Source organism: Manacus vitellinus, unplaced genomic scaffold, assembly GCF_001715985.3.
Source record: "Manacus vitellinus isolate BGI_N305 unplaced genomic scaffold, ASM171598v3 scaffold_1_pilon, whole genome shotgun sequence".
Lineage (NCBI taxonomy): Eukaryota > Metazoa > Chordata > Aves > Passeriformes > Pipridae > Manacus > Manacus vitellinus.
In genome coordinates, this window is record NW_021939396.1 from 12,543,855 (window position 1) to 12,563,899 (window position 20,045).

At 40.1% G+C, this 20,045-nt stretch overlaps 1 protein-coding gene across 6 annotated transcripts in view; it reads left to right on the forward strand.

Moving 5' to 3' along the window:
- ENPP2 (ectonucleotide pyrophosphatase/phosphodiesterase 2) overlaps nt 1-19,000 on the forward strand; it is a 56,524-nt gene extending 37,524 nt beyond the window's left edge. For 4 of the 6 annotated variants that reach the window (XM_018077305.2, XM_018077265.2, XM_018077282.2 and 1 more), the window contains 12 exons: nt 1,561-1,592; nt 2,392-2,519; nt 4,570-4,657; nt 4,798-4,885; nt 5,780-5,952; nt 6,227-6,278; nt 8,750-8,886; nt 9,357-9,492; nt 10,242-10,319; nt 12,881-13,013; nt 13,596-13,752; nt 18,389-19,000. In XM_018077305.2, the coding sequence (XP_017932794.1) occupies nt 1,561-1,592; nt 2,392-2,519; nt 4,570-4,657; nt 4,798-4,885; nt 5,780-5,952; nt 6,227-6,278; nt 8,750-8,886; nt 9,357-9,492; nt 10,242-10,319; nt 12,881-13,013; nt 13,596-13,752; nt 18,389-18,559 (1,373 nt within the window). In that variant the 3' untranslated portion in view covers nt 18,560-19,000. The remainder of the gene's footprint in view (nt 1-1,560; nt 1,593-2,391; nt 2,520-4,569; nt 4,658-4,797; nt 4,886-5,779; nt 5,953-6,226; nt 6,279-8,749; nt 8,887-9,356; nt 9,493-10,241; nt 10,320-12,880; nt 13,014-13,595; nt 13,753-18,388) is intronic. The other 2 variants (XM_018077274.2, XM_008929232.3) reach the window with 1 other exon arrangement.
- Nucleotides 19,001-20,045: the final 1,045 nt, after the last annotated feature.

A 20,045-nucleotide genomic window follows, 5' to 3' on the forward strand; every position in this document is an offset into this window, starting at 1 on the left:
GAAGACTTATCCAGAATATTTTACTTTGACTTTTCACTTACTTAGCAGTAGCCTATGAAATTGGTCAAATGTTAAAAGTGACCAAAAAATGCAACACATTTATCTTACTGCTTCTAACAGAGTGCATTGTTGCATTCAAATGTACTTTGAAAATTTTTCAAGGAAAGTAATTGTGTTTGAGGATAATTTTTTATTTTAAAGAATAACAGAAGTCTTGAAAGTATGTGTTTTCAGAAAATAGAATAAGTATTAAGCTAAGGTCCAGTCTTAAAGCAGTGAGAACACTACTAAGCAACTACATATCACTGAACCATCAGCCTGCTTAGTGGATGAGGGAAAGGCTGTGGATGTTTTCTAACTGGACTTTAGTAAACCTTTGATACTGCCTCCCACATCATTCTCTTGAGAAACTGGAAGCCCATGGCTTGGACAGATGCACCTTCAGTGGGTTAAAAACTGGCTAGATGGCTGGGCCCAGAGTGTTCCCCAGGGCTCAGTATTTGGGCCAGTTCTGTTTAATACCTTTATTGATGATCTGGATGAGGGGGATCAAGGGAACTCTCAATCAGTTTGCAGACGACATCAGTCTGGGTGGGAGTGTTGATCTGCCAGAGGATAGGAGGGCCCTACAGAGAGATCAGGACAGGCTGGATCAATGGGCTGAGGCCAACGGTGTGAGGTTCAACAAGGACAAGTGCCAGGTCCTGCAGTCTGGTCACAACAACCTGAGGCAGTGCTATAGGCTTGGGGAACAGTAGCTGGAAAGTGGTCCAGTGGGAAAGGACCTGTGGGCGTTGGTCAACAGCAGCTGAACATGAACCAGGTGCCCAGGTGGCCAAGCAGTCCAATGGCATTCTGGCCTGTATCAGAAACAGTGTGACCAACAGGACCTGGGCAGTGATTGTGCCCCTGTACTCGGCACCGGTGAGGCTGCACCTCAAATCCTGTGTTCAGGTTTGGACTCCTCACTACAAGAAAGACATTGAGGAGTTGGAGCACGTCCAGAGAAGGGCAACGAAGCTCATGAAGGGTCTGGAGCAAAAGCCTTAAGAGGAGTAGCTGAGGGAGCTGGGGGTGTTCAGCCTGGACAAGAGGAGATCAGGAGAAATCATATCGCTCTCTATAACTATCTGAAAGGAGGTTGTAGCCAGGTGGAGATCGGTCTCTTCTCCCAGGTAACAAGTGACAGGACAAGAGGAAATAGCCTCAAGTTGCACCAGGGAAGGTTTAGATTGTATATTAGGAAAACTTTCTTTACAGAAAGGGTTATCAAGCATTGGAACTGGCTGCCCAGAGATGTGGTGGAGTCACCATCCCTGGAGGTATTTAAAAGACATGTAGATGTTGCACTTAAGAACACAGGTTAGTGGTGGACTTGGCAGTGCAGAGTTAATGGTTGGACTTGATCTTAAAGGTCTTTTCCAACCTAAACAATTCGATGATATATACAGAATAGTTTTAGTAAAGATCAGTGAACTATTAGGAAGTATGCTTATGTAAATCTTGTGTTTTCTTCTGTGAGTTTTTAATCTTTTATATTTTTTTTCCTTTCCTTAACAGATGACCCTAAAGTGATTGTTGCCAATCTTACAGTAAGTACTTAGGACTGGGAGGTATCTGTCTGTATTGCCCTGTTCACATCTTGATTTGTGGCATTATTCAGCTTTCTCTGTTCATTCTTTAGGCAGGAAAACAAATGATTCTCATGAATAAGAATGTTAAATGGTTCCCTTCATGAGTACACATTAATGTTTGTCATACATTCCACTGTTTGCTGCTACAATAGCTTCTTTAGCCTTTTTGGGCAGCACAGACACAGAATCTCCTGGAGCATCTTTACTCCCTGAATTGGGTCTGTTTACCTATTGCTTCAGAAATGGAAAGTAACCTTTTAGAGTAAATATTTTACTAGCACTTTGAAGATGCTGAAAAAGTGCATTTGATAGTCTTCAACTTCACTAGCTTTTAATTAAAGTGTTTAAAATAAAAATAAAAATAAAACAAACCCAAATTTTGTAACCAGATGGCTTTAAATATATCTCATGCAGATAAGGTATATTTTTGAGCATTCAGATTTCCTCTGAAACTTAAGCTTTGATCCAGTTAGAATAAAATTCTTCATCTGTGAGCTTCATCTGTGATGTTTTGGATGATGCTTCCAATAAGAGTGTCACAGGAATGAAGATTTTCAAATATATCTTTGAATGACTCCCAGGTCCTTGGATGTAAGTAAATCCTGCACAGAAATGACTGGCCTACATACTCTAGATGTACACTTTGTTTTCAAGACACCACCAGTGATGACCTTAACAACTTGATTTCTGTAGCTGAAGGTTTTATGTATGCCTTAAGCTACTGATGGTGTGTCATTTGTAACCATTTATATTTCAGTGTAGAAAGCCAGACCAGCACTTCAAGCCTTACTTGAAACAGCACTTGCCCAAACGCTTGCACTACGCTTACAACCGAAGAATTGAGGATGTTCATTTACTGGTGGATCGCAAATGGCATGTGGCAAGGTAAACCCTTGCTTTTGCTTCCTTCCTGATTTTCAGTCTTTTTCTCTGAGGAAAAGGGATTGCCCTGTCTCTTGGCATCCTGCTCCTGTACCTGCACCCTGTGCAGAAGAGGAGTTTCTAACTCCTGGTGAGGCTCAATAAATTTGAGGCGGGAAGATGTTGTTCAGAACACAAAACAATTTAAAGTTTCAGAAAATCAGTCACTGGATAGAGGGTAAAAACCCATACTGATTTCCTTTAGCAACTTTGTGGGTTTTTGACTGAAGAGTTCAACTGGGAAGCGGGGAATGTGGGAGGAAGAGGCAGGCTTATGTGGTGAGGGAATGTTAAGGAACAAGAGTCTGAGTGGATGCAATAGGTGAATGGAAAGAAAATTGGAGATATTGACAGAATAGATGAATGCCTGAGAACATGTGGAAGGCTATGACAGGGTGGCCATCAAAGTGCTGTGCTGGCAATGTATTGTGTTTCGAATCCACGAAAGCCAGGATGCTTTAGCTCAGAGAAAACCCTGATTTGGGTTGCTCTTCCCCGTATGAATTTTCACTTATAAAATATGGGCAATTTTTAACACTTTTAACATGAATTTTAAATATTCATTTTAATTTTTAATATTGTAATAATTTATAATTTTTAAGCTAAAAATTGAGTGAGGAAAACCAAGTTGGCGCATATCTAGAGTGAAGAGGAGAGGAGTAGCCTTTGTCTGTGAACTGTGCACAGCTTTCTGTTTTAATGTTCTTTTGACACATGTTGTGTATTACAGTATGAAAATGGTTGAGTCTTTATGCATGAAGCTGACTCAGTGGTTCGTGGAGGATGACACAACTTTTGACTCATGTTAGTCTGTTATGAGCTTTAAATTATGGTAGGGTTTTTTGCCCATATAGGTGCCAGGCAAACATGTAGTGTGTTGTAAGTGCCTTTTGACATCTGTGCTTATCTTTCCACGAATTATGCAAGGATCACTCTGCTGAAATAGTGAATGAGAAACCTCAGTTACTTTCTGGAGTAGCTCCACTGACGGGCTGGCTGCCCTGTGCAGTTGCTGTGGCAGGGGTTCATGTACATTTCAAGGAATCACACTCTGAATTTTAGGCCTATAAAAGTTTCAGGTTTAAGAATTTTGCTGGAACTGATGGGATTGGCCAGGGTCATTTACATTCAGCAGTTTCCTATTAATTGCATTAGACTTTCTTTGGTTTATTTATTACTTTTCAGAAATCTCATCCACCAATAATTCATTTGTTAATGTAACTGTAATTCATTATATGTTCACAGTCAGGAAAATGGTAGTCACAGATCTGATTGCTGTAACTCTAGTAATTTGCAAGACCAAAATCAAACTTTGGTTGAGCATTATTTTATTGCAGATAAAGAAATTAATTTGTAGGATTAGCTGGTCCACTGCATGTATTGCCTGCACATGTCCCTATAAAACTATAAAAAAGTACTCTGAAACAAGCTGGTAAGTATAATTCCTATGACACAATACTAATTTTTCCACTTATTTTTTTAAAAAACCCACCTTAGTAACAAGCTGATAATTAGCATTCCTATAGTACAGCACTTATTTCAGCTATTTGTCTTCATGAAAATCTTTCTCTTGTCCTTTCAGTTTTGTTTCTGCTCCTCATTTTTTTTATTGAAGGCAAATAGGAGAAAGCATTTTATAGCATTATATGACATTTGCAGCATTGTAACATCACAAATGTGCTTTAGAGAAGCCTCTGTTGGACTTTTGAGGACTGGAATAGTATGGTCCGACACCTCCAGTCTGCAGGAGATTTTGTGACATGAGAAAGTCAGAGAAAATAATAGACACTAAGGTTTTTATCAATGATAAGAGCTGTCTCTTAGTTTTGCACCCTCTTAGAGTGGGAGCAGAGGGAGAAACTCTGGACATGCTGGATAAGCCTGCAGCCCCCACTACTGCTATTCAAGACAACTAAACAATGCACTACCCTGTAGCATTATGCTTCCTGCCTCCAAAATATATCGTCAGGTCAGCAACCTTTTGAGGAAATTTTCTAATGCTTTTTCAATTTAGGAAAGCTGTGGATGTTTACAAGAAACCAACAGGAAAATGTTTCTTCCATGGAGACCATGGCTATGACAACAAGATAAACAGCATGCAGGTATGAGCAACACAGCAACCTTTGTGGGAGGGTCTTTGAAGGCAGAAGAAATTGAAGTTCTCTGCAACGAAAATACTCAGTGGAAAAACCCCTACATTTTAATGCTCTTCTTCTCTCTTTTTGTTTTTTTTTTTTTTAAGACTGTCTTTATAGGTTATGGCCCCACCTTCAAGTACAAGACTAAAGTACCTCCTTTTGAAAACATCGAACTTTACAACGTCATGTGTGGTAAGCTGCCTGCCTGAGAACTTGCAAAAACAGCAAGCTGTTTTGGCCAGCAGGGCTTCATTTAGGCACCTGTGAGCTCATGCCCTGAGTCCTTCCTAGTGTTCTTTTCCTAGTTCCCCTTTCCCAAGTACTTACCAGGTGGGCTGAAGGCACTTCTCAGGGGCCTCAGTTTGCTCTACTTTAGCAACTGGCCAGAGGATTTTGATGTGTGCAGCTTGACAGAGATCAAATGGACACCACTAAAATGTGTGGTGTCCACATCTCAGCAGTCTAGGAAGGAGGTTTCTGTTCAGAGACTGCTTCTGCACCTGCATGTGTCATGCAGTAGCTCAGGTTCATCACTTAGTTTTCTATGACATCTTCTGTACGATTCTGTTTCCTGAATTTGTACTGAAGCCATGAAGAAGAATCTGATGATGTATGCAGATATTCATTAGGATCTTTAATACTGATTTTTCAGCACAATTAAACTTTCAAAGTGTAATTCACAATAAAACTTTCAAGGTGTTTCAAAGGTGTAATTTTTCCCCCCAAACTACCTAAGAGGTAGTTATCCCTTATTTATAAATCACTGTGTTGCAGATGTTTGGTGTAAGGTCAGCACACTGACTGCAGGGTTTGCACTGTAAGCTGAAGGAGTAGTTACAATAAAACTGTTTTCCAGTGTCTTGATGCAAATTAACCTTCTTGTCATAAAGGCAACAATACTATTCGTGTGGCATCTGAAATTTTAAGATTTGGACAAAAGATCAGTATTTTTATTACAGTAAAAGTTTTCATTAACGTGCTCTGGGTGTAAACAGTATTACTAATAAATGTCTCGGCTCGGTAGAGTTGTTGCGAATACATATTTGAAATCTAACCATCATTCATATTTCTTTGGTGATTTCATAGATCTGCTTGGATTAAAGCCTGCTCCCAATAATGGCACTCATGGAAGTTTAAATCACCTTCTGAGAGCTAATGTTTATAAACCAACTGTGCCAGATGAAGTTGCTAAACCACTGTATCCTGTAGCCCTACCTTCTGCATCAGATTTTGATATAGGGTGTACATGTGATGACAAGGTAAGTGTTTAGGATCTGTGGAAGCTTCCACTATTAGCATTAATTTCTAATAAATTTGTAGCCATTTTATTTGTTTTGAGAGGGTTTGATCTGTAAGAATTCCCCATATCCTTCCTGTGAAGTGTTTCTGCCCTTTTGGAACAATTATGGCTTTTTGTAAAAGAGGAGACAAGAAAATCATCAGTGTCTAGCTTTGTTTTGCTAGATGCCTAGTAAAACAAGATGTCAGAATGCTCCAGTGATCCTAATCTTGTTCTTTTTTTCTGTTCTTGAGAAGAACAAATTGGATGAACTCAACAAGCGCTTTCACGTCAAGGGAACAGAAGGTAAGAGCCTGGTGCCTCAGTCAATAAAATCTACTTCTGGGTTTTGTTTTTTTTGCAAATCACTTTATGTCATTAAAAACAGAGCAACTCCTGGTTTGGTTTAGTTAACGTGTAGTAAACTGTCTTTTCAAGTAACTGTCAAAACAGCACACAGACATTCATGAGATACGTGGGCAAGATGAAGTACTGCTCACATGAGGAAGTTCACACTATCTTTTGTTGTTACCAGGACTAAAGTATCATTCACAGTGATAAAAATTTTAGTTCTTCCATTTCACTACTTTTAGAAGTTTAAAGCTCAGATGTGGAAGCAGAGACAGGAGGAAAGGAGAGGGTGCATGAGGCAGTACTCCATTCAACCACAAGCTATAAATGGGGAAAAAACCATATACCACATCTGCATGCTGTTTTATCAGTGTTCTTCAGGCTTAGGTTTCACCTAGAAAGGATGCTACAGCTGCTTTGACAATATCTGGCTAGGTCTCTAGTGCTTGTTTCTTAGGGTGCAGTTTACCCAGTGAAACAAGCGTTTAGAGATAGCTCAATTCCATCCCTCTTCAGTGTTCAAGTCATGTTACTCCCAGGAGAAAGCATCCCCTGCTCTCCCTGCTCCTCATTCCTGCACGCTCCCTGCTGTAGTCCAGCGCTGATTTCCATGTGGCTGCACCCTCAGATGCACCAGGACTGTGGTCCAGATTAAAGGGCAGCAACAGGACCAGAGAGAAAAGGATGAGAACTGCTGACAGAAAGGCAAATCAAGGCAGAGCTTCTCACAGCTGTGATCCAGTTCAGCATAACAATTCACAGCATTTTCCTTACCATAACAATTGTCCAAATTAGCAAACTCTGAAGCTTTGAGTTTAGACGTGAATTTTTGAGGTACCTCAAATTGCATTGCTCAGATGATTAAGATTTGCTTTGATTCCCTTATGAAGGTATTTTTTCAGTTTTTCTGTTGTGAACAGTCAATGCAGCCTATCCTTTAGTTTCTGAAGGTGAAGTTATTCATCTTATGTGAGTTAAATTACCTTTCTGCAGCTTTCATCTTGTTAAACTGATTTTTCCAATTAATGAAGGGCTCCTCCTTGCCGTGGCAATTTCTGGCATCAGGAAAAAACACTCTTGTCATTGTAGTCTGGGGTATCTCAACATCTCTGTTTTGGATTATGGTTTCGATGCTTCCTCACTGTAGTAATATAAAAATAGTATTTTAGTGTATTTTAAGATGTAAGCATTTAAACCAATTACACTTGTTGGTTTGTCAGTTTGCTGCTAAGTGTGGAATGATGAGCCCCTTATTTAACAACAAGGAATTGTACTAGGTATAAGATATTTTGTTTTACTTCATTATAGGCTGTAACACCTGTTCACAGACCTTCCTGCATTTATTTGTTAATTCCCGTCTCCCACACAGTGCACTGTGTTGTTATTCACATGCAGAAGAAAAAGATGACTTCAGCTTCTTTTGAATAAAGCAAGTTTATCATCTCTATCCTTAGACTAGGCTTTCCTACTTTTTTTCTTGTGCCCTGTGAAAACATCCTCTGTTTGGACTCAAACACTAATAAAACATGCCCTTTTCTTTCAGGTTAAATGCCTTTCTGTAAACTGTGTTAGGTTGCTTTCCTTGTTTCTAGGTTTTAATTTCTAAAAGAAAACCAAGTGTTTTTGCCAAAAGGTTATCAAAATCAATGAACTGTACAGGGCAGTGCAAGATTAGCCAGGAAATTTATTTTTCTTCTATCTCATTCAGTGTTTTTATCTGTTTATAAGCAAGCTTGTCAGAGTTATCTAAGGACATTTAACTGTAACTTATCACTGAGACAGAAGAAAAGCAAGTTTTACAGAGCTGGAGATGTCTTTGTAGCCAAAGTTAGGAAAAAGGCTTTTTTTCTTTCTTTGTTTTTTTTTTTTTTTTTTTGATATTACTAACAAAAAATAGCACACCAGTCTTCAGAACAAAATCTGTATCAGCCAAGGGGAAAAAACCTATTCTTTTAGTGAGTGATGACTTCTGCTACCCTTTTGAGAAGGACTTTACAAAAAACATAGGAAAGAGAGAAAGTCCAGAGAGGAATGGCAGGACTGCTAGAATAGGGACTGATGTAAAGCTGCAAAAAAAGTGCTTATCACCTCATGTGTGACTGAGATATGGACACAGGGATCCTTGAGGAGTCTCCTGTGTTTGGATGCCTCTCTCCATGCTATGACCCCATCAAGCTTTCAAGGTTAGAATGGAATTTTAATCCCAAAGGGGGTTGTGAGCCTGGAATGAGGATCCCAACTAGAACTGTTGAAGAGCTGCTGCTCTATCTGTTGCAAGATTTTCTTAGCAGTTATTCAGGATCAGTATATCCCATTAATGATGACTGAAAAGTCAGCATGTGATACAAAGCTGAACCCCGTTCTTTTTTTTTTCATCTTTAAGTTTTTCAGTAATAAATGTAAATGTAATTTCTTCTGATCTGCAGATAAGCATCTTTTATATGGGCGCCCTGCAGTACTGTACCGCACAAAATACAATATCTTGCATCACCACGACTTTGAAAGTGGCTACAGTGAAACATTCCTGATGCCTCTCTGGACATCCTACACTATTTCCAAACAGGTTAGTGCTCTCATTCCTCTTGAAAAAGTGCTTAAAAATTCTGGGAAAATTTCTTTGGTACCTGTGTTCTTGAAGTCATAAAATTCCCTTTCCCCAGGAAGATTTTCCCACCAGAAATTATGTCAAGTACCATTGCAAACAATGCCCAAATTCTTTTTTCCTTCATGAGGGAGGAATTTTAAGGCAGAAGGGTTGTATATTTCTGTTCCTATTTTAATGTTTTTTTTCAGTGGGGGTTTGTTTTATTATGAGTGACTTCATTTGAATTATTTCCCATGGTGACTTCTGCTATCTGAAGAAGGGGCTCTGCAGCAAATGCAGGAGCATGATTTGGTTGTACAGTTAGGTGGTTTATTTTACTGCACACAAGGCCTTCCATATAGGCTGTTGAATGTATGAAATAGTTTTCTTTTATCTATGAAAGCTGAAATTACTCTTTTTGTTGTTTCTGTCTGTGTTCCTCAATGCAGGCAGAGGTATCAGGTGTCCCAGAGCACCTGTCCAGCTGTGTGAGGCCTGACCTGCGCATTTCTCCAGGAAACAGCCAGAGCTGTGCAGCCTACAGGGGCGACAAACAGCTCTCCTATGGCTTCCTTTTCCCTCCTCGTAAGTTTTGATAGCTTTTAATACCTAAAGATTTTGTAATTTTCCTTTTTTGTTAGGGAATGTGAACATATTCCAGGCACACCCCCCAGATATAAACAGACTAGTTTTGAATTCAAACAGTAGTAAGGTAAACATGTTTTTAATTTATAAATCAAAATTAGACTGCTGCATACTCTAAAAATTTCTGCCATCCTCTAGAAATAGTGCTAGTAGAGACCCTGTGTAAATGAGTGTCCTGGATTCTCCTGGAGCAGTTGTCTTGGAGCAGGGATCTTCTGGGACTAGTAAATATTCAAGGGACACAACTGTCTCACAGCTGTGAACTTCATTGCTCTGCCTTTCTCACTCAGTGGCTGAAATATTTCATGGTGGATTTCTGAAATTGAATTACTGGTGAGAGACTTGCTCAGAACTAGAAGATAATCTCACACTCCTCACTTGCCCTGAAATTGTTGGCCTCTTTTTAAAAGCTTACAAAGCAGATCTCTGACTTTTGAGACAGCAGTATAAAGCTATATAAAAATATTGTGAACTGGTTGACAGTTGAAGCAAAGATAGAATCCTTCCTTTCCATGTTCAGCTGCCACATTAAAGACAAATTTTGTGTATTTAGTGTGTGCTTCAGATTTGCTGTTTAGATTACAGTATTCCTGGTAGTTAATCTCTGAAGCCATTTTCAAAACATTTTTATATTCTTTGAAATTCTTATATTTAATCTTATTAATATTTTGCTGTTTCACCGTTTTCAGAATTAAGTTCCTCTGCAGAAGCAAAATATGATGCTTTTCTAATAACAAATATCATTCCAATGTATCCTGCCTTCAAAAGTAAGTGCCCTTTCCATGACTATATTTCTCTTTCCCAACAAGCATTTTTTTACTGTTTGTTGGATTATGGAACGAATGTGGTTTTTTTACTGTGTGTTGGATTACGGGAGAAGTTTAGAACATAAAGTTCAGTTACCTGTAGCCAGCAGATAATATATGTGGGCACCTGTATAGTTTTAGGTATGGGCAGGCAAAATACTGCAAGAAAGGCTGAAGTCTTAAGAAAGATTTATTTTCCTTGGTACTGGGCTAAGGTAAGAGCATAGACAGGTCAGCAACTTTGCTTTATGACACAGTAATTCACTTTCTGTAAGACCATTGAGATTCTCTTGTCTGCAGCCCAAGCTAGTGGAGAACATACTTAGGCAATGTTTTTACTTCTCAACTGGAGCCTGAGAGTGTGCACAAGCCTGGGAGCCCTTAGCATGTTGTTGTAGGTCAGGAACAAGTGATTACATTTCATTTTTCTCTCCATGCCCTTAAAGGGAGACAGAACATATTGATTACCTATAAAGAAAAAAAAGAAAAGAAAACAAATTTATGGAAAATGAGGAATGATTTAAACCTGGCTGAAACTTTCAGTGCTTCAGGGATATAGTATTAACATTTCTTTTGTCTGCACATCCGTTTTCTCTCTAGTTTTGCCAAGAGGTAGGAAAGCCATCAGGCTATTCTGGTGGCATTTTTGGCTTGGCAGGGGTTGAGAAGCCTTGGAAGAATCTCAAGAGCCTGTTCTTGTGAGATTTCCAATTCAGATTTTAGGCCAGAGAGGTTTGGATAAACATCAAAGCCTATGGGAGTCTTCTTCTTTTTAACCAGGAAAGAGTGTTTTTAACAGAAACCTCTGAGTAGGAACAAGTGGTGATGTTTGCTGGAAGTTTGAGCAAAGGCACAACTGATTAGAGAGTTCAAAATTGTTGGGGATTTCCCACACTTAAATCACTTCATAAAAATGTTCTTTATGCTAATGTTAATCTGAGAAATTCAGCTGAAATTCTAATCACAGGAGAACAACCCACCTCTAGCAGCTCTAGCCTTCCTCTTCATCACAAGTGGGTGAAGGATTCCTTGAGAAAATATGCTGGCATTAATGTGATTCCTGAGGAATTAAAAACCACTACATGTGTGCAGGTTGCAACGCTGAGGGCCAAGTATAAGCTCATTATATGGACCTTTTTCCACAGGAGGGAAAATAGGAGGTGGCAGTTTTATGCTGTGCTGGCTTTGGTGGCAGTGCTGGCTGCAGAGGCCCCCTCCTCTTCTTTGTTTTTTTTAATTCACTGTCCCATCCCACCCCCATGAGCAATAATTCTGTGTCTATCTTTTCCATAGTGAGACTGGCTTGAGCAGCTCCTGCTTTGCTGGAGCTACAAGAATGATGCCCCTGGGCTGCCCCCCCCATTGCCCTGACGTTGCTCTCTGTGTGGTTGCACTGGGAACTGGAGCAGGGAACTGATTTAGCTACAAAATTTGAGGCAGTGGGAGGGAGGGCAGGTCTTTCCTTTTTGAACTGTTTTCATTGTTAAGGCATATGCATTAGAGGAATGAGCAGCTGGAGGAGTGGTACTGCCAAGTGGTTACTGCAGCTGAGGTTCTTGTTAGACCATTGCTGGGGGTGGCCCTGTGCATCAGCCTCAGCAGGGATTGCATGTGGCACTGGGCAGGCTTAGGCCAAGGTGTGCTGGTGAGCTTTCTGAGGCTGGCATTGCCATCAGCACCAGGGAACCATGGACTTGACCGTCTGTGCTGGCAAGACAAGAGTTAAACTTTTGCAAGTCCGAGGAAGTTTTGTTTGCACACACTTCTGTTAGTTAAAATAAAAAGGGAAAAAAGAACAAAAAGAATGATGTAACTGGAGATTCCAGTGTGTTTCCCATCCTAACTTGTCAAGGTTGAGGAGGGCATGGTGGGAGAAAGTGTTTCATGCTCTTCCCAAAGGTTGCTATAAGGAGATGCTATGCTTTTTGCATTCTTGATAGCACCTTAGACATTTTGCATTCAATGAGAATTTAACTGGATGACTATGACCTTTGTGCTTCCCTTTTTTTTAAAATGTTTGGGGGTTGCATTTAATCACAGTGCTGTATTATTTTTAAAATTAAAAAAAAACAAACCAAAACAAAAAAGCACCACAGCACTGTTCCCCAGAATTAGATAAGAAAGACAAAGGCAATGTTCAGGGACATCAAAAGCGTGTGAATAGCTGTTTCTACAGCTTGGTGAAGGAACAGCAGAATCTCTATTGCAAGGCCTGTGGCAATGCCAGCCTGGAAGTGGTACCGTGCCTTTCGTTTATCACTGGTTGAGCGAAAAAAAATCAGCAGAGAACAAAAGTCTGAATAGGCTTTATTGACAAAACAGAATGAAGTTGCAGTAACTCTGTAATGTTTGGTCTTTGATTTCCCCTACAGTTGTGTGAATGATGTCCACTGGATTTTTATCTTCAGGAAAGAAAAACTGTTTATAATCTTGAGATGTTTTGACTTATCCAAATTTGAGTTGTTGAGGGTTCTTTTTACTTGTTTGTTTGATTGATTTTGTTTGGGTTTTTTTACCCACAGAGGTATGGAACTATTTCCAAAGGGTTTTGGTGAAGAGATATGCCACTGAACGAAACGGAGTCAATGTTATAAGCGGACCAATCTTTGACTATGACTATGATGGTTTACATGACACACCTGACAAAATAAAACAGTAAGAGTTTGTCTTTAAATTGATTTGCTGTTGCTTCTCTTAATGGTGACTTTATCTTAAACAATTCATTAACTGCACATAATTTGATTTTTGGGAGGAAATTTGATTTTCTAGCTCTTTCTAAAATTATTGCTCGTTAAAACTCAATGCCCAAGTAGGTAGGACAGTGGTAAAAATAAGGAAATGACCATTCAACAGTTAACTCTTTACCTTGACTTTGAAATTAAGTGTTCATCCTTGAGAGGAAGCTGAATTATGTTCCAAATTGTTTGTTTTCTCTAAAATTCTCCAGAACTTAAGAGCAGCACTACTGAATTACATACTCAGGTCTTTTGTTAATTTGGTAATGCGTTGTCTCCATGTCCCTGAACTGAAGAAGCCTTTCAGTGCTGCATTGTTTTTTTTCTATAGCACAGTATGAGCTAATTGGATGCTCATTTTCAGATAGTGTTCAGGAATCAAGCATATCTCAACAACGTATGTGTGTCCTCACATGTAGGAGAGGAAAGACAACGTTCTTTGTGTAACCTCCCTCCAGACAAGTTCATCCTTTGTGAATAGATGTTTGCTTTATTCCCATAGGTTTGTGGAAGGCAGCACAATCCCTGTTCCAACTCATTACTATGCCATCATAACCAGCTGCTTAGATTTCACTCAGCCAGCTGACAAGTGTGATGGACCACTCTCTGTTCTCTCATACATCCTTCCCCACCGGCCTGACAATGATGAGAGCTGCAATGTAAGTCCTGCTGCACTACTCTAGCCCTGTGGTAAACATATTCCTGGGACACGTGAAAAACCATTATTATTAGAAGCTAATGCTCAATGATGTGTTGAATGGCAGCACAAAGTAGTGACTCTGCTGAGTGTCATGTTTAGCTCATTAGACAAAAGCACTCCTCTGTGATATCAGGGGAAATATGGAACCATTACTGCACCTAAAATTGTCTGGAAGAACTGACATACAGTAGGTTGGCAGTAAACAATCTGTAGGATTCTACATTTTGACAGACACTGTCAGTGTAACTTGAGAGCAGACTGGGGGGAGGTTGTATGTGTAGACATATTGTCCTGGCAGCCAGCCTGATGTTTTTATTGAGGTCAGTTTCCATATGCAGGTACAATACAGTCTGTCTGCTGTGGCAGTCTGGGTGCATCAGACAGCATGATTACATCCAGCCCACACAGTATTAAACGTATAGGCTAAAACCTGCCAAGGGTAGAGTGCCAGCTCTTACTGTTTCCAGAATCCCTTGATTCAAGGGAGAAGTTTGGGTTCCTATTACAGAGACAGCCAGACACCCTCCTGGTTTCTTTCCTATCTTCCTTTAGGATGCAAGGTCTTACACTGTCAGAATGCTGATGAAGGCTTTGGTCTGGTCAGCACTGCAGAAAGTAGCACACACACTTGGCAGCTGATGGTGTGGCAGGAGTGTGGTTGAGTCCCCGTGGGCTCCAGCACTGTGCGAGGACAGCAGTCCCCCCAGGCAGCTGTATTTAGACTTGTCCTTCCGCCGAACTTGTTCTCCCATTACACAGCTGTGTGAATTCCTGCACACAGACACTTCACTATAGGCTGCCAGGAGACCGTTTCCTGAATGAACACATTAATGTTATGAATTTTGTATTGGCAAGAAAGTTAAGACTCCTGTTCCAGCTACAGGCAGAAATAGTCATTCCAGTTCTGTACACAATTCACCTGGAACACTGTTTCTTTCTCATTCATCAAACATCGCCTGCTTTCAGGTCCCTCTTTTTAAAACCATGTTTTTGGAGAAGTATCCCTCTCTCTTGAGCAGGTCTGGCTTTCCCCTGTTTGGACTCTCAACTGCTCTGGGCAGAGAAGTCTTCCACCAGAAGTCTCATAAAGTCCTACATATACTTCATCGTGGTTTTTCTCTGGACTGCTTTCTTCTGAGACAAGATCCAGTTGGTGATCTGAAGGTTACTAGTCTGGCAGTTCTTAGTGCCTCTGCCCTTATAACTCTACCCATATGTCATTTTATGACAAAGTAATTTATTTTTTCCTCCCTCTGTTGCAAGTCATATTTCTCTTAAACTGTTGAAATCTTTTTTATGAGCTCTTTACAGTAATGGCCTCTTTTAGTCTTTGATTTCTTACATCTCAAAACAGGCTTCTTTTCTCTATAGGTCACACTACTTATGGTGCATGTATTTACAGTTCTGAGAGGAACTTCAGTGCTACTATGAGGTCATTAGCAGATATTGGTCTATGAATTCTATATAGCAAAGCACCACTCCAAAAATATTTAAATGTTGCTCTTGAATGAAAGTACAGTTAGGCAAATTTTTGCCATTGAAATACAGCATCAGTCTTACTTTTGCACATGGTGTTCCATCTTATTTGTTCAAAGAAGTGATTGTGTAAAACCTCACCATATTTCATGGATGAAATGCATGGAATAATATAACAATTTTACCTTAACCTCTCCATGGTTTTCTTTTAAGATTTGGAGAAATATTAGCTTTCCCTCCTACCCTGCTCTAGCTGCACACACTTTCTTCACAGAGCCATTGGAGAACACCACTACACTTCTCATTTGAATTTGTTCCATTTCTAAACTGTGTTTATTCATGGTGAGGTTATACCCATTTATTCTTGTGTCAACATTTTTCTATGTCTTAAATAGTTCTTCACTGGGCTTCTTTGGGATTTACCCTAGTGATGATTTATGGTGACTCTCAAGGCATATACTTCTCTCTATCCGTGGAAGACCCAGGATCTTTTTTGCTCTTGTAAGAAAGGATGAGTATGGTAGTAGTCTTCCTATGCATCTCTTCCAGTCTGATCTTTTTTTAGTTTTTCTTTTTTTTTTTTTTTCCTGGATCATGAATGAGATAAAATACTGTAGCTCAGATCTCAAAGTGAAAATATTTTTTTTTCCTCTGATACTACCTAGAATTTGCTTTTTCCATAGCTGTTTTATAATGGTGGCTCACATTCATGTACAACCAGTACATCCAGGTCTTTCTCTTCTGTATGTCAGATAACCTAACTTCATATTATACCAGGGATTCCTGCATCTGCATCCTCCACTGTGCAATGCCGTTATTCCTCTGCACTGACAGGTGTTCCCAATTGTTGTGATTTTTTACTAGTACACTAATGACCTTGGCTCAAGAAACATGTGTGAAAATATTACACAAAATCCTGAGACCAAAGCTGAAGGAACCCTGCTAGAAACTTCCTCCAGGCCACTATTTTCCCTTTCAGCAAAACCTTTAAATTTTTTTTTTGATAAGCAAGTTCCTCACCCACCTGTCTACATGCATCATGTTCAGCTTTCCAGCTAATAATTTGATATTCAAAGAGATTCTTGTCCAGAATATCTGGTACATTTTCCACTGGATTTTAGGTTATCCTCCTAGTTGATTGCCTATTTCAATTTACCCTCATATTTTCAGTTGTTACTTTTTCCTTCTAAGACTCACTGTACTATTGACTAACCAACATAGGTGGGAAAAACTATAATTTAAAATGTATACACTTCATTCATTGTTATCTAGTAATGTAATAATGTAATACTGTGTTAGCTGATCACTGTGTTTAAAATCCTTGCCACTTGACCTGAGCCTTCATGGACCAGTTGTGGAATGGAAAACTAAAACCTAGATCAGTTGATTGATTTTTCTGGAGTCATGCAAAAGCTGTCTATTTGGACTTGGTTTAAACCAACCTCACAGTCCTGTGATTTATTCATGTTGCAGATCTTTTGCAAACTGACTGTATTCAAAAAAGTGAGCTTTGTAGCTCACTTTGAACTTCTCTCTGAGCTCTGCAAAATGCAGATTTTCTGCTCAGAAGGAAAACTTGGAGCAAACAAAAATGTCAGAGTAACTGTTTGCAATAACAGCCTTGTTGAGGCCAGTATGCAGACCAGCAACCTGACTGTCAGGCCCAAGGCTGAGCAGGGGGCTTTCCTGGAGCATGGCACTGCAGGCAAAGCAGAGTGAGTAGGGTGCACTCACTTCCCTTCCCTCTTAATTTGCATCTTTCTTTTCTTGTTCCAGACCTGGTTTTGGGCCTCAGGTTGCTAGTGACATGGAGAGGAAAGATGGTTTGGAGCTGAGAAGCTTCAAACCTGACAAGTGCTGACTAGGTCATAGATGTTTGCTTAAGAGAAGCCACCTGTGATCTGTCTGGTACTTTGTGTCCTCTCTGTGCAAACAGTCAAGCTCACCCTCCTGGCTTTTGTTGGGTGACCCACTTATTGGGGTGTGGCATATTTACTGTGTTGGATAGGCTCTGGCATTGCTGAAGCTTAGCCTTGATCCATGAGAGGATCACTTTGCAGGAGGATCTTGCTGAGACAATTAGAAGAGAGTTCATTACCAGGAGTAAGCCCAGAAATAGACACACACATCGAGTCCAAAAGCCCAGAGACACAACCCTCCATTCCTAACTTGCTTCCCCAGCAGCAGGGTAGACGTACCAGCCAGAGAGGCCAAAAGGGGAAAAGTCCTGTTTGCTTTGTCCTTTTCCCACGTCTGCTCCCCGCTGTGCAGTCCCCAGGGCTGGCTGTAATGCTTGTGGGACATGTTTTGAACTGGTTAACACACTCAAACAGCCAGTCACTGCAGTGTTTTGCAGACCTGATCTTCTGATATGCTTGAGAGTTACCTTTGGTGTGGATCACTCCAACATGTGCTGGTGCTGGCACAAGGCAGGCAGCAGGAGCTGTCCCCTAAGAGAAATTACACCCACACAACCTAACCCTGATCACGCTGGCATCAACATCTTCCTGATTTTTTTTTTTTAAATGGCAAGTTCTTGGTGAAAGTCTTTTTTCTGTCAGTGAATAGTATATATGTTCCAAAAACAGAGGTTTTTAGGTGCCAACAATAAGCCATTGTCCCAAACGTGTAATGAATTGCAATGGTCTCCTAAAACTAAAGTGGAAAGATTAAAATAATGCTGTGTTAGATGATGTGATGGTCAATTGAGAATAATGTGTAGGGGTAGGGTTCAAAGCTAAACAGCCTGGAGCTTGGGCTTTGGTAATACAAAAGTGATGAATATGTGAGATGTTTCTGTGAGATAAAAAAACGTGTAGTGATCAGTGGATCTTCTAAAAGCATACAGTTCTTCTGAAACACCTTTCAACTTGGGGCCAGCTTTTCCATTGTCTCAACCAAACCGCAAAATGAGTACTGATATAAAATTGTAGGATTCATCTTGCCTGTTAAGTTTCAAATCTATTTTCTTGCAACTCATTTACCTTAGTCATTCTTGAATAAGGCAGAGATTTTTCAAATGTAACAAATGTTTAGGAAAGTTGCATTTGCTTTTGGAGCTGATTTTTGACAAAGCATGTTATAAACCTGGGTTTGTTTTGTTGATTTTTTTTTTCCAGAGCTTGGAGGATGAATCTAAGTGGGTTGAAGATCTTCTTAAGATGCACACTGCACGTGTGCGTGACATCGAACAGCTCACTAGCTTGGACTTCTTCCGAAAGACCAGTCGCAGCTACACAGAAATCCTCTCCCTAAAGACATACCTGCATACGTTTGAAAGTGAAATTTAGCTTTCTAACCTTACTCAGTGCATCCTTTTATCAACTGGTGTATATTTTTATATTGTTTTTATATTTATTAATTTGAAACCAGGACATTAAAAATATTAGTATTTTAATCCTGTATCAAATCTTAAATATTAAACCTTTGTGTCATTTGTTTTGTTTCTCTAATGTTTAATATAGGTATGTCTCTTGGTTGATTTAGTAGTGCTTGTAATACTGCAGTTTGAGTCCTTACTCTGAGCTTTTAAGTGGTGCTGCAAGGTTTGATGCGTGCATCAAGGAAATATTAATTTTCCATGCTCCTTTACAACACTTGTAGTCCTGTACTGTATATCAAAATACTGAACATGTAAGATTACACTCATTTACTGTTAACTGTGTGACAGACATATTTAAACACTATAGACAAATAGCATCTTAAATATAATAAACCACACATTCAGTTTTTTTTAATGTGTTTTGACTTCCTTTCACAGGGATGTTCAGAGGTGCTTGTGGGCAGATGAGTACTGACAGATTTCTTACTGGGCAGAGCCCTTCTCAAGAGCTTAGGTTTGCTGGTAAGAAGACTGTCAGGAGCCCAGGTGCCCCACCCTGGTACTCAACAGTGAGACCATAAAATAGACACCCTCAGGAGTCATTGCTGGTAAGGCTTTGCTACAGTGGCAGAGCTGGGAGAGGAGGATGCTTGTCTTCACAAGCTACGAGGGGTACCCCATGCTTGGGGCCACTTGGTCCTGCTCTGGAGCTGTGGAGAGGATTCATGATAACATCTGCTGTCACTGATGCGACTGTGTCACATCCCTTCTCTACCACAGCCGCTCTGGGCTGATTCCTGGAAATACCTGCTCCATCATCCTTTGCTTTGACTTTGATGGAAATTGAAATAAGGCAGATGTTGAAGGAGATGATATTGCTAAACACACAGCAGTGGGCTTTTAGCTGGGAGGAGAAAATCTGATTTTTGTCATCTTGTTCTAACAGCCAGAATCTTCCACGTATTCCCTAGTCTGAGTCTAAGGCTTAATGACAGCCCTCGTTCTCAAAGGAAGCCCCCTGGCCTCATTGCACATATGTAACTTCTGGTACAGTAAAGTCCATGCAGTGCATGTGATTTACAGCCATCACCTACCTGGTCAAGGGAGTCAAGTCTCTGTTTGCTGGTTCTGTGCAGTAACAGTCTCATAATCCTGACAAGCCCCTACAAGTGACACTGATGGCACAGTCCTAAGCCAATGGAAGAGACTGTGTTGCCTGCTGGTATCTAGGTAATGGCCTGATTTGGCTTCGACAGCTTTTATAGAAGGTGTATGTTATGGAGCATTAGTGTTAGTGTAGTTAGATGATGAAAAAGATAAATTATTGTTTAGAATGCCTCTTGAAGCTGAACCCACTAGTGGCACTATTGTAAAGCCTTCGTTTGGGGTTACAGCTTTCCCTCTCTCTAGAAAAGTGGTTTTCTGTTTTCTCTTTGGGGTTTACAGGTAGTGGA